The following is a 13,770-nucleotide window of genomic DNA, read 5'->3' as shown; positions in this document are numbered from 1 at the left end:
CTAAGTCAGAGCATGCTGAAGTTGGTAGCTTGCTATTCATAATAATCAGACAAATTATAGAAAATTCCAGCAATGCAGGGATCCATTCCACTTGGTGTGACCATCCCCACTCACTGCAAGGGCAATTCAGCGAGTCTCACTAAACAGTAGTCAGGCAAAGGTTCCGTCTTCAATGACTCATCAATTCCCCTTCAAAAGCCAATACTGAGTCTAGTTTGACCACATTTCCAGGCAGAGCATTCTAAATCCTAACTACTCTCTGCACAAAGACTTTCCTCATATCACCGTAGGTTGTTTTGACATTCATCACTTTGGTGTCCTCTGCTTCTCTACCCTTTTCCCAATAGGAATAGTTCTATCTGCTCTGTCTATATCCGTCATGATTTTGAACATCTGTCAAATCTCTTTGCAACTTTCTCTTCCTTGAGGAGAGTTATACCATAATTATTGCATCTCCTTATAATTTCCCTACAAGTTTGTTCCTTTATATTTTCCCTTTGTGAACTACCAAATCTAAGCAGTCACATAATCCAGTATTTCTCAAGTCAAACCAGAAGGATTCTATATTTGCAAGCTCCCTCCCTCCCAAAACACAACGCCTCACCCCCATCAAATTACAGGACAAAAATTCTAGATGGTGACTTCTCTTTTGTAGATCTAATCCAAATCCAAACAAAGAAATTAAGAGCAGGAGTAGGCCATTCAGCCCTCTGACCATGCTCCAGAATTTAATAGGAACATATTTTTCGACAGTATTCACTTTAGAAAACGACAATGTTGTCGAGGAGAATACTGAGATACATGCTACTAGACTAGGTAGGTATTAGAAATCCTGCAGAGTGTGAAAATAGATATGTCCCCTGGGCCGGATGGGATTTATCCTAGGATCCCTGGGAAGCCAGAGAGGAGATTGTCGAGCCTTTGGCATTGATCTTTTAATCGTTATTGTCTACAGGAATAGTGCCAGAAGACTGTAGGATAGCAAATGTGGATTCCCTGTTCAAGAAGGTGAGTAGAGACAATCCTGGTAATTATAGACCTGTGAGCCTTACTTCAGTTATTGGTAAAGTGTTGGAAAAGATTATAAGAGATAGGATTTATAATCATCTAGAAAATAATAATTTGATTAGGGATAGTCAGCACGGTTTTGTGAAGGGTAGGTCATGCCTCACAAACCTTACTGAGTTCTTTGAGAAGGTGACCAAACAGGTAGATGAGAGTAAACCGGTTCATGTGGTGTATATGGATTTCAGCAAGGTGTTCGATAAGGTTCCCCACAGTAGGCTATTGCACAAAATGCGGAGGAATGGGATTGTGGGAGATGTAGCAGTTTGGATCAGTAATTGGCTTGCTGAAAGAAAACAGAGGGTTTTGGGAAATGTTCATCCTGGAGTCCAGTTACTAGTGGTGTACCGCAAGGGTCAGTGTTGGGTCTACTGCTGATCGTCATTTTTATAAATGACCTGGATGAGGGTGTAGAAGGGTGGGTTAGTAAATTTCCAGACGACACCAAGGTCGGTGGAGTTGTGGATAGTGACGAAGGATGTTGTAGGTTACAGAGAGACATAGATAAGCTGCAGAGCTGGGCTGAGAGGTGGTGAATGGAGTTTAATGCAGACAAGTGTGAGGTGATTCACTTTGGTCGGAGTAACTGGAATGCAAAGTACTGGGCTAATGGTAAGATTCCTGGTAGTGTAGATGAGCAGAGAGATCTCAGTGTCCAGGTACACAGATCCTTGAAAGTTGCCACCCAGGTTGACAGGGTTGTTAAGAAGGCATACAGTGTTTTAGCTTTTATTAATAGATGGATCGAGTTCTGGAACCATGAGGTTATGCTGCAGCTGTACAAAACTCTGGTGCGGCCGTACTTGGAGTATTGTGTACAGTTCTGGTCACTGCATTATAAGAAGGATGTGGAAGCTTTGGAAAGGGTCCAGAGGAGATTCACTAGGATGTTGCCTGGTATGGAGGGAAGGTCTTACGAGGAAAGGCTGAGGGACTTGAGGCTGTTTTCATTGGAGAGAAGAAGGTTGAGAGGTGACTTAATAGAGACATATAAAGATAATCAGAGGGTTAGATTGGGTGGACAGGGAGAGCCTTTTTCCAAGTATGGTGACGGTGAGCACGAGGGGGCATAGCTTTAAATTGAGGAGTGATAGATATAGGACAGATTTCAGAGGCAGTTTCTTTACTCAGAGAGTAGTAAGAGTATGGAATGCTTTTCCTGCAATGGTAGTAGATTCGCCAACTTTAAGTACATTTAAGTCATCATTGGACAAGCATATGGACATACATGGAATAGTGTAGGTTAGATGGGCTTCAGATTAGGTATGACAGGTCGGCGCAACATCGAGGGCCGAAGGGCCTGTACTGCGCTATAATGTTCTATGATCATCCAACTCAGTGCCTTGCTCCTGCTTTCTCCCTTTGGTGCCCTCAGCAATAAGAACTATACCTAACTCCTTCTTGAAAGCATTCAATGTTCTGGGCTCAACTAGTTTCTGTGGCAGACAATTCCACTGACTCTCTAGGTGAAGACATTTCTCATCTCAGTCCTCAATGGCCTATCCCATATCCTTAGTGTGTGACCTTGGTTTGACGCTCCCAGGTCACTGGGAACATGATTCCTTCATTTACCATGTTTAGCCCTGTTAGTATATTACAGGTTTCCATGAGAACACCCTCATTCTTCAAACTTCAGTGAATAAAAACTTAGTACAGCTGTCATGACAGAGAATGCAGAGTTTAATCTGGTGTCATTCGCAAAGTTATTACCAGGCAAGTTACATCTGACACCATGAGATAGACAGAGACCAATGAGACACATATAGTGTTTGCTGTTTAGTGACTTACCCTCGAAGGAGTTTGAAGAGCATGCATCCCAATGAGAACCAATCAGCACTGCTGTCATATGCTGTTCCTTTCTGTAACACTTCTGGAGCCATGTAACCGTGAGTACCACTACATCAATAGAAACAAATTAAACTTCAATATATAAAAAAAAACCTTGTCACATAACACAATGTACCTTAATTTTGTAGCAACAAAAAATGGTTGGGGAAGAAAGGACTCTTTATGTTCATTTACGAAACATGGGCAGAGCAGCCAGAGCTGGTGGTGTTGAATTTGTTCAATTATTTTATAGGACCATTTGAGTTAATCATATTGCTTTGGATCTGAGGTTAAAAAAAAATCAGTCCAGGGGAGGATGGCATATACCCTTGCTTAAAAGAGATCAATTAACCAGATGGTTTTTTTACAACAATTGGATTCCTGTTACATGATCACCATTATTGATACTTGTTCTTTAATTTCAGATGTATTTAATTAAAATGAATTTAAATTTCCCAGCTATTCTGGTGGAACTTGAACTCATAGCTCTGAATCAACAGCTGAGACCTCTGGATCCTTAGTCCAGTAATATAACTACTATATTACTACATCAAGAGATCATCTCTGCCGACAGTTAAAAGAGGCAAGGCGAGGTAACGAGTCATCCAAAATAAAGCATATCCAAACTTTGCCTCTTATCTTGGATAATTTAGATGATCGCAAACTTGTTGATGATGATATTGTTGACAACTGAAGGCTAGGGAAAGGAAAATAATTCTGCTAATGTTTTGATTTGTTATCTAGTAACACTGACAGAAATGTATGTGTGCACATTGGATGAAAAATTTAGTTACAAATGGTTGTCACCAATTTTGCTGAGTTGAAACAGGTGCAGTGCTTGCACAAACTCTTTCCCTCTGCAAAGAACAGGACCCTGTCAATATGTGTTATTTCCAATGCACACAAGTGCGTCGTACAAACAGCCATTTTAGGATTGAAAGAAAGGACAGAAATATCATGTGCACACACGGTGCCTATTTCAACTCAACAAAATAGGTGACAGCCATTTGCTGGCTTATTTCTCAGGCAGTGCCCTGACCAATCAGAGTCAACCTGCATGGTTTGAAATCTAAACAAAGCTTGGTAGTTAACTGTCGATCATCACTGTCACATTCTATATAGCATCACGTTTACCAATCAGAGTGAACTTGTCAATCAACCAGCACTCTCCTGTCATTGAGTTTTCCCCTTTAATGATATTCTTGCAAATTGTCTTGATGAGTGGAAGGTGAAACACTTCAATAAAGTAAGCTTTTATTTTATCAGCAATACTAAAAAGGTAGTAGAAACAAAGTTTCTCATTTTGATTTATTTATATAAATAGATACAGTTACAAAGTTTGAGTGAGGGAGCTGCAAACATAAGAAGTGAACAATAGCCAAGGGATATTATATTTATAAATGGAAATTCTTTGAGGTATAGAGAGCAGAGAAACAAGAATCCCAATGACACTGCTCTGTCAAATCTATCTTACAGCAATGACAAATTCAAATATACAATCAGATTTATAGCTGCAATCAGCAATATCACTAGAAGGCACCTTTAAGGGCTTTCTCTCTTATTCCCTCTTTGAAGCTCTTCCTACGTTACAGCTTTCCAGCAGCTGTGAGGGGGAAGTGATGATTTTTTAAAAAAGAAAATCAATATAAATAGGAACAGGGAGAGAAACAAAGAAAGGATGGATTTGTCTGCCAGCACAAAACTGATTTTGTTCATGGAAAACTATCCACGTAAATAGGTTAACAAGTACATACACGCTGGCATGAGGCTTCTTTTTTGAAAAATCACAAGCAAGCCCAAGGTCTGATATCCTCACGTGACCATGTTCATCCAGGAGAATGTTTGCTGGCTGTAAAACACAAAATAGCAGGGTGCACTGATCTGAATTATTTTAATTTCAGAGTAGAACTACATAATTTCTCAAAACACATTCTGAATATTGCAACTTAAGTCAAATGAATGTATCCTTTCCCTCCAGTTTTCTTTGTCATGCGCATTTTCTTTTTGCCATTAGGTCCCACTTCAGACAGTGGGAATCAGACAACAGTGCATCCGGCAAATGTAGCCACCAGTACCTGCACAACAGCAGTGACGTATGACTGTTACTTTCATTCTTCAATTTCATCCTTCCTTACTGTCAATGTTCCCTCCAAGCTATGAAGGGTACAATCATACAACAATTTGAAATCCACTAAGCAGTGCAATAACTAGGCTATATACAACAAAGTGCCTCCAAATAGCAAGCATACCTGATGAGCATGAATCTTGTATGAAGATAAATCATGGTGTAACAAAGTGGTTCCACAAGACAAAGGTAATTTCAAAGAGGGAGCATTTCTTCATGTTTATCCTGACAGCAAGTTACCAAATAGGGAACCAGAGGGAATGGAATCATACTCCAAAAGGTCAAACCTCAGAGTTGCATTTGACTGCCCATGTCTTGACAGATTTCTGTTCCCTAACCACAGCTTTGGATATGATGCATTCCCAGATGTTTATCGTTTTTATTATATGGAACAAGTGTAGGCAATGGCATAGACTTTTGGATAGTTTGGTAAGTAAAATGGGCAGAGAAATTTAAGCTGAAACTCAGTCCCAAAAGAAATCATTGGAAAATCTCTCCATGAGTTCACTGTGCCTCTAACTAGTCAGCAGCTGCATGCAGCTAAAGGAGGGAGCAGCATAATCCCACACTTCTGACTTTCTTAACATTCTCACTGTACACAACCCCTCCATAAAAAAAATGACAACTTAGATCACAACAGGTGGGAAGAGATTGGGAAGGTAAAAGTTCACATATCCAAAACAATGCCTTGGCTGGGTATCATTCCAATATTTAGAAATTGCAATAACCAGATATTTCAAGGTACTCTGTGAACTTACTGCAAATTTAAAGGAAATTACCAAAAAAATTGGGATTTTCTTGTTACATGTTATTTATTATTACTGAGCTTTGTTGAGGAAAGTGATGACAGCATGGAGGAGGAAAATATTATCCTCATTTCTGTATTACCTACTTCATTGGGTGACAGATGTGGTTTTTGAATTGTATCAACATTAACACCATCTATTACTTGAGACAAAATTGCACTGCCTGTATATTAAGAAACAAATAACTTGCATTTATTTAGGACTTATTATTTCAGAAGACCCAAAAGTGCTTCACAGCCAATTTGTGCATAACAGTGTTCCACAAACAGCAACACAATAATGGCCAGAAACTCTGTTCTACTGAACAAAAATATAAGAGCTGCTGATGCTGGAAATTAGAAACAAAAATAGAAATTGCTGGAAAAGCTCAGTTCTGAGGAAGGGTCACTCGACCCTAAACTTTAAGTCTGATTTTTCTGCACACATGCTGACAGACCTGCTGAGCTTTTCCAGCAATTTCTATTTTTGACTCTGTTCTACTGAAGTTGGTTGAACAACAATTACTAAATAGAACTCCCTGGTTCATCTTCAAATAATGTCATAGAATCTTTTTTGTCAACACAAGAGAATAAGTTTTAGTCAAAACATGACACTTTCAAATGTGCAGCACACTTTCAACACTCGACTGGATAATGAGTCTAAATGTTGTGCTGAAGTCTTTGGATTGAGACATGAGCCTATAATCTCCTGACTCAGAAATGTATGTTTTAACACTGACCAGTTCAGACCATACTTGAAACTTTTCAAAGATTCAGCCTGAGAGATCACAGACCTTGCAATCCTTAGTTAGTAGCAATAACCTTCGCCTCATTGTCGAGAAACAACTACTTCCTTATCATGTCCACTCAGGTCTATGCTGCTCAATGAACCATCGTGTTAAGTGCCTGTCTCCCAAGTGGGTTCAGCTGAACTGGTGCTTGCATAAATATGGTGCAATTTTGGAATGAGTGAGCCAGTGAGAAATAGCCCTTTGCAACCACTACGTATTAAATGTTCAACTATTGTGAGTGACAGATAGAAGATTAATTCCAGGAGGTTTCACTCTCCATAGTGAATCAGATTATGTGACTAATCAGTATCAAAAAGACTTTAAAGTATCAGAATGTCTGAACTTGGAAGAAACATTCAATCCTGTAAAAATTATGAGGGACATGGATAGGATAAATAGACAAAGTCTTTTCCCTGGGGTCGGGGAGTCCAGAACTAGAGGGCATAGGTTTAGGGTGAGAGGGGAAAGATACAAAAGAGACCTAAGGGGCAACTTTATCATGCAGAGGGTGGTACGTGTATGGAATGAGCTGCCAGAGGATGTGGTGGAGGCTGGTACAATTGCAACATTTAAGAGGCATTTGGATGGATATATGAATAGGAAGGGTTTGGAGGAATATGGGCTGGGTGCTAGCAGGTGGGACTAGATTGGGTTGGGATATCTGGTCGGCATGGACAGGTTGGACCGAAGGGAGTGTTTTCCATGCTGTACATCTCTATGACTCTATTCCATTCCATTCTATGACCAACCTGAACATCCAACATCTCAACTGGTCACAAACTTGCTTATGTGTCTGATGTTCATCTTTTCTCTAGCCGTGGTTGTCTTTTGCCTCTAGTCTGTATAAATCTCTTTACAAAGGACTTAAACGTTTCACACTATGGACCAATTCACAAGTTGTTTTTAGTGAGTGTCATGAAAATGCCATCAGCTTTTGACAATGCAGCTACCTCTATTTGTCACTCAACAATTGTTATAAATGTAAAATGTAACAGCAGAATAGCAAGAGGCACATCCTTGAGGAAAGTATCAAGTGGTCTGAAGTCATTGCATCGATACACTATGTTCTGAGTTTTCTCAATTTCAATTGAACTTTTAAGTTACGTTGTTCATAAGCAGAATTTTGTTTTTATTTCTTCATGAGCATTAATAGTAAGGCTAGCATTTATTACATATCCCTAATTACACTTGAGAAGGTGATGGTGAACTGCTTTCCTGGGTGGTGAAGATATCCCCATCGTGTTGTTAAGTTGAGAGTTCCACTTTTAGCGGTGAAGAAAGAGTAACTGATAAATAATTACTTATGTTAATTTGCACTTAAAAGTAGCATAAATTCCGATGTAATTCCATTCCAAAAGATCAATGAGTCGAAGGCAAATGGAATTTTGTCATTAATTACAAGAAGAATGGAATAGAAAAGTGGAGTAGAGATGTTTAACACAGTTGCACAGGACATTGGTGAGACGATATTTCAGTACAGTATACAGTTTTAGTCAACTTATTTAAGAAAGGAGACAACTGGATTAGAAACTATGCAGAGAAGGTTCATTTGTCTGAGTCTTAAAATGAAGGGGTTGTCTTACAAGGAAAGGATTACAGGTTCTGCTGATGTCTGTTGGGACTTCAAAAAATTAGAGGTGATCTTGTTGAAACATACGAGATCTTGCGAGGAATTGACAATGTAGATATTAAAGAATTTCCCTGGGATGGAGAGTCCAGAATTAGAGGGCATAAGTTTAGGGTGAGAGGGCAAAGATATAAAAGAGACCTGAGGGGCAACATTTTCATGCAGAGTCTGGTACGTGTATGGAATGAGCTGCCACAGTAAGTGGTGGAGGCTGGCACAATTGTAAAATTTAAAAAGCATCTTGATGGGTGTATGAATAGGAAGGGTTTGGCGGGATATGGGCCAAGTGCTGGCAGGTGGGACTAGATTGGGTTGGGATATCTGGTCGGCATGGAAGGGTCTGCTTCTGTGCTGTACATCTCTATGACTCTAAAGAGATATTTCACCTTGTGGGAGAAGTTAGAACTAAGGGTCACTGTTTGAAAAAAAGGGATACCCAGTTTATTTGGAGATGATTTCTTTTCTCTTTGAGTCATGAGTCCATAGAATTCTCCTCCATAGAGAGCAGTGAAGACAGGGTCATTTAATGTTTTTAAAGAGGATATATAAGAATTCTTAACAAACAAGGCAATCATAGAGATGTACAACACGGAAACAGACCCTTTGGTCCAACTCGTCCATGCTGACCAGATATCCTAAATTAATCTAGTTCCATTTGCCAACACTTGGCCCATATCCCTCTAAACCCCTCCTATTCATATACCCATCCAGATGCCTTTTAAATGTAATTATACTAGCCTCCAACACTTCCTCTGACAGCTCATTCCAATCACGTACCACCCTCTGCACAAAAACGTTGCTCCTTGGGTCCCTTTTAAATCTTTCCCCTCTCACCCTAAATCTATGCTTGAAAAGTGTCAGGAAATGGAAAGAAAATGCAGTCAGATAAACCATGATCTTGTTGAATGGTGGAGCAAACTTGAGGGGCCAACTAGTCTCCTCTTGCTCCTAACTTGTATATTTATTTATTTGTTTGAATGTCCTTGGACACAAGGAATCTTGCGCAGACGTGGCGCAGCATTACCCTTTTAATCAAAGCACTTGAGATTAGCAAGGACAGACTGCAGAAATTCATTCCTCAGCCCTTTTATAATTGTAATTTTTACACTCCAGGAATCTCTCACTTCTGTTTAATAAGCCTCGTGCCAGAACCATCAGTAATCAGAGGTCAGTCATGGGGCAACAGCTTGCTTTGGACTGTTCACAAGATGACCAGTAAGTTCTTCTGAGGACACAGATGGTCTGGCATTCTATCAACTCTTCCATAATGAGGATTACACAGAATAACTTCTCACTCGAGACCACCTTAAAGCAACAACCATACTTTTACTGACCCATCAAACTCTAATCTGCTTAGCAATGACAATTTCCTATTCCACAGAATGCATACCTCTTGCACAAACATAAAATACCTTCTGGCAGTCAAACAATCAAACCCAATTCTCTCTAACTCACTTCTCTTTAATTCTTGCCATACATTAATCAGTTCATCATTTTTTTCAAAGAAACTAGAGTGTATAATTGTGAGAGATTCACCACCAGAAAGGGCATCCAACTCTGGTTGTATAAAAGCAGATATGGACATCATCATTGCTGCAGCTCACATTAATGTTGGCAGAATTTCGCATGACGTGAAGCTGAATTTACATTTCTCATTTGCACTAACATCTAGGAAGCCTTGTCTTACAATCTCATGCTGCCAGCTGACAGCATAGCTACATGCACACATACATTTCATTTCTTTTCCATCTCTCTTTCAGCCTAAAGGCATCTTGTTCGGTCCTTGCCTTGTGTCATCCTTCCCTGCACATACACCACAACTACAATGTCATCAAATGAAAAGGTGGTGCTGGGAAAAGGAGAAAGTGAACCTTCGTTAACAGTAGAACAGAAGGTAGATGTTGAGGCAGAGAAAAGGCCAAGACAAAGAGTTTGCATGGTTATTCTACCATCTTTAACTTCATTCCCAACTAATTCTGTGGGCGAGATATTGAGTTGCTTCCTTCAGGGGAACACAGATGTAAAGCTGATAAAATGTCATGATGAGAATCATCAAAAGGAGAATTGGAAATCTGGGAGGAGTTCAGGACGTGCTCTCTTTCCAGCAGAGGCTAAGATTGCTTCACAGCTGTGGAACCAAGAATTCAAGACGAATCACTTCAAAAAGAAGAATGTTTGCAAAACATCAGAATATTTCAGAAACCCTGTACATACTTGCAGGCTAAAGACAATCACGGGACAGGCAGCAACTGGAAGGCATGGCTACTGAATTTACATTTCTCATTTGCACTAACATCTAGGAAGCCTTGTCTTACTTGCTGCAACCAACGTGGCGAGTGGTAAATATACTGACGTTGACAGATCCATGGAAAACAGGTAGACACAACCATTTTTAGTCACCATCCCCATGGAAACCCTTGACTGCACCTCTGCAAAAGTGGGTAGGCTGGAGTACAGCACCAATATTATCCTATCTCTGCACAGCAGCACATACCATGGCACCAGCAGTTGCTGATAGAAAAAGTTGGTGGCAAGAAATACCAGGAGATTGCTTTAAAGATGCACCAGCAGCTGTTCTTGTCAAAAGCTGGGTCTGAATGGAATGCTCTTCAGCGGGTTGACACAAACTCAATGGGCCAAACAGCCTCTTTTCATGCTGTAGGAATTCCAGGATTCAATTAAAGTGATCCATAGCAATATCTCTAAAGTTAAAAACAGGGTTCACCATAGGTGGTGTTGGATATTTTGAAGACCGTTAAGGTGGATAAGTCCCCAGGGCACAATGGTATCTACCCTAGGTTATTGAGAGGCAAGAAAGGAGATTGCTGGAGCCTTGACCAAAATCTTGCATCCTCATTAGGCACTGGAGAAGTCCTGGAGGACTAGTAAGTAGCTAATTCAAGAAGGGAAATTGGGATAATCCAGGAAAGTATGGTGAGTTTCATATTGGTGATTGGGAAGTTATTGGAGAGAATTCTTAGGGGTAGGATTTACGCACATTTGGAAAAGCATGACCTAATTAGGGACAGCCAACATGGCTTTGTGCAGGGCAAGTCATGTCTTATTAACGTGATTGAATTTTTCAAGGTGGTGATGAAGGTGATTGATGAGGGTAGAACAGTGGACATTGTTTATATTGAATTTAGTGATGATTTTGACAAGGTCCTTCATTGGAGACTCATCCAGAAGTTTAAGATGTGAGGCCGTGCAGGTTCAGAATTGGTTTTCCCATAGCAGACAGAGGGTAATGGCAGAAGGGTGTTTTTCAGGCTGGAGGTCCATGACTTAGTGGGGTTCCGCAGGGATCCATTCAGTGACCTCTGCTGTTTGTGATAAATATGAATGACCTAGATGAAAATGTAGATGGGTGGGTTAGTAAGTTTGCAGATGATAGAAAGATAGGTGAAACTGTAGATAGTGTAGAAGGTTGTCAGTGGGATATAGATCAGTTGCAGATATGGGTGGAGAAATGGCAGCTGGAGGAGTTTAATCCAGGTAAGTGTGAGGTGCTGCACTTTGGGAGATCAAATTTTAAGGAAAAGTATACAGGACTCTGAACAGCATTGATTAACAGGGGGATCTTGGGGTTCAAGTCCATAGCTCCTTGAAAGTGGCCATGCAAGTAGATAGGATGGTAAAGGTGGTGTATTGCATGCTTGCCTTTATTGGTTGGGGAATTGAATACAAGAGTTGGGATGTCATGTTGCAGCTTTATAAGACTTTGGTTAGGACGCACTTATAGTATTGTGTTCAATTATGGTCACCACGTTACAGGAAGGATGTGGAGGATTTCGAGAGGGTGCAGAAGCGATTTACCAGGATGCTGCCTGAATTAGAGGGTTTGAGGTATAACGAGAAGCTAGAAAGACTCAGACTGTTCTCTCTTGAGTGGCTGAAGCTGAGGAGATACTTAACATAAGTCTATAAAATTATTAGATGCATAGATAGGAGTGACAGTCAGAATCTTTTTCCCAGAGTTGAAATGGTTAATACAAGAGGCATGTGTTTAAGGTTAGAGAGTGAAAGTGCAAAGGAGGCATGAGGGGAAGTTTATTTTAATACACAGAGTGGTAGGAATACACCGGCAGGGGTGGTGGTGAAGGAGGCAGATACTACAGGGGCATTTAAGAGACTTTTAGATAAGCATATGAATATGCAAGGAATGGAGGGATATGGATCAAGGGTAGGCAGAAGGGATTAGTTTAATTTGGTGTCATGATTGACACAACATCATAGGCCAAAGGGCCTATTCCTGTGCATAGAACTATAGGACATAGACCTATGTTCTACGACCATATTCAAAACCTGGTGTGCCAGCAGTGCACATTCTCGTGCACAGGCATCCAAGAAAGAAAAGAGATATGAAAGAATTTACAAATCACAAATCACATTTCAGAATTAGGGGTTCATGTGAATTAGAGAATTCAGAGATCAATGTCCAGTTGAGGATTTTTTTCAGATAGCTGTCCACAGAAATCCCTTTTGGTGGAGCTGGTCAGAGTATTGAGTACAGGAGTTCGGAGGTCATGTTGTGGATGTACAGGACATTGGTTCGGCCACTGTTGGAATATTGCGTGCAATTCTGGTCTCCTTTCTATCGGAAAGATGTTGTGAAACTTGAAAGGGTTCAGAATAGAGTTACAAGGATGTTGCCAGAGTTGGAGGATTTGAGCTATAGGGAGAGGCTGAACAGGCTGGGGCTGTTTTCCCTGGAGCATCAGAGGCTGAGGGGTGAGCTTATAGAGGTTTACAAAATTATGAGGGGCATGGATAGGATAAATAGACAAAGTCTTTTCCCTGGGGTCAGGGAGTCCAGAACTAGAGGGAATAGCTTTAGGTGAGAGGGGAAAGATATAAAAGAGACCGAAGGGGCAATGTTTTCACACAGAGGGTGGTACGGGTATGGTATGAGCTGCCATAGGAAGAGGTGGTGGCATTTGGATGGGTAAGTGAATAGGATGGGTTTGGAGGGATATGGGCCAGGTGCTGGCAGGTGGGACTAGATTGGGTTGGGATATCTGGTCAGCATGGACAGGTTGGACCAAAGGATCTGTTTCCATGCTGTACATCTCTATGACTCTATTAGCTCAAATGCAGTCAAATTGCTGATAGAAGAGGGACTTGGTTCACTTTGCAGAAGAAACAGGTTTCTTTTCAGGAATCAGATGTTTGGGAGATCATGATACCAGAGGAAGGCATTTAGCTAAGTGTGAAGCTGTTTTGGGTGTTACAATCAGATTCACAGACAGTAACATGTCACTAAAGATGATTCAAATGATCCAGCAGGTTCAGTAACGTGACAGAGGCTTTAGGTTGAGACACTCAGTTAATGAGATGGAATGTCATGTTCCCACATCAGAAACCATTCTGCTTTTTTTTAAAGGAGGTAGATAACAATGCATTCTGGATTAGTGGTGCTGGAAGAGCACAGCAGTTCAGGCAGCATCCAAGGAGCAGCAAAATCGACGTTTTGGGCAAAAGCCCTTCATCAGGAATAAAGGCAGAGAGCCTGAAGCGTGGAGAGATAAGCTAGAGGAGGGTGGGGTGGGGA

The 13,770-nt window shown here is 40.7% G+C and overlaps 1 protein-coding gene across 2 annotated transcripts in view; it reads right to left on the bottom strand.

Annotated features, from left to right (window-relative positions):
- Window positions 1–13,770, bottom strand: part of grk3 (G protein-coupled receptor kinase 3) — a 300,505-nt gene that overhangs the window by 60,927 nt on the left and 225,808 nt on the right. For both annotated transcript variants that reach the window (XM_043715596.1, XM_043715595.1), the window contains exons 12-13: window positions 4,647–4,741; window positions 2,854–2,961 (exon numbers count right to left, since the gene is read on the bottom strand). In XM_043715596.1, the coding sequence (XP_043571531.1) occupies window positions 2,854–2,961; window positions 4,647–4,741 (203 nt within the window). The remainder of the gene's footprint in view (window positions 1–2,853; window positions 2,962–4,646; window positions 4,742–13,770) is intronic.

The sequence above is a fragment of the Chiloscyllium plagiosum genome, chromosome 25 (genome assembly GCF_004010195.1).
Source record: "Chiloscyllium plagiosum isolate BGI_BamShark_2017 chromosome 25, ASM401019v2, whole genome shotgun sequence".
NCBI classification, from domain to species: domain Eukaryota; kingdom Metazoa; phylum Chordata; class Chondrichthyes; order Orectolobiformes; family Hemiscylliidae; genus Chiloscyllium; species Chiloscyllium plagiosum.
This window is presented reverse-complemented; position numbering and strand designations above follow the sequence as displayed.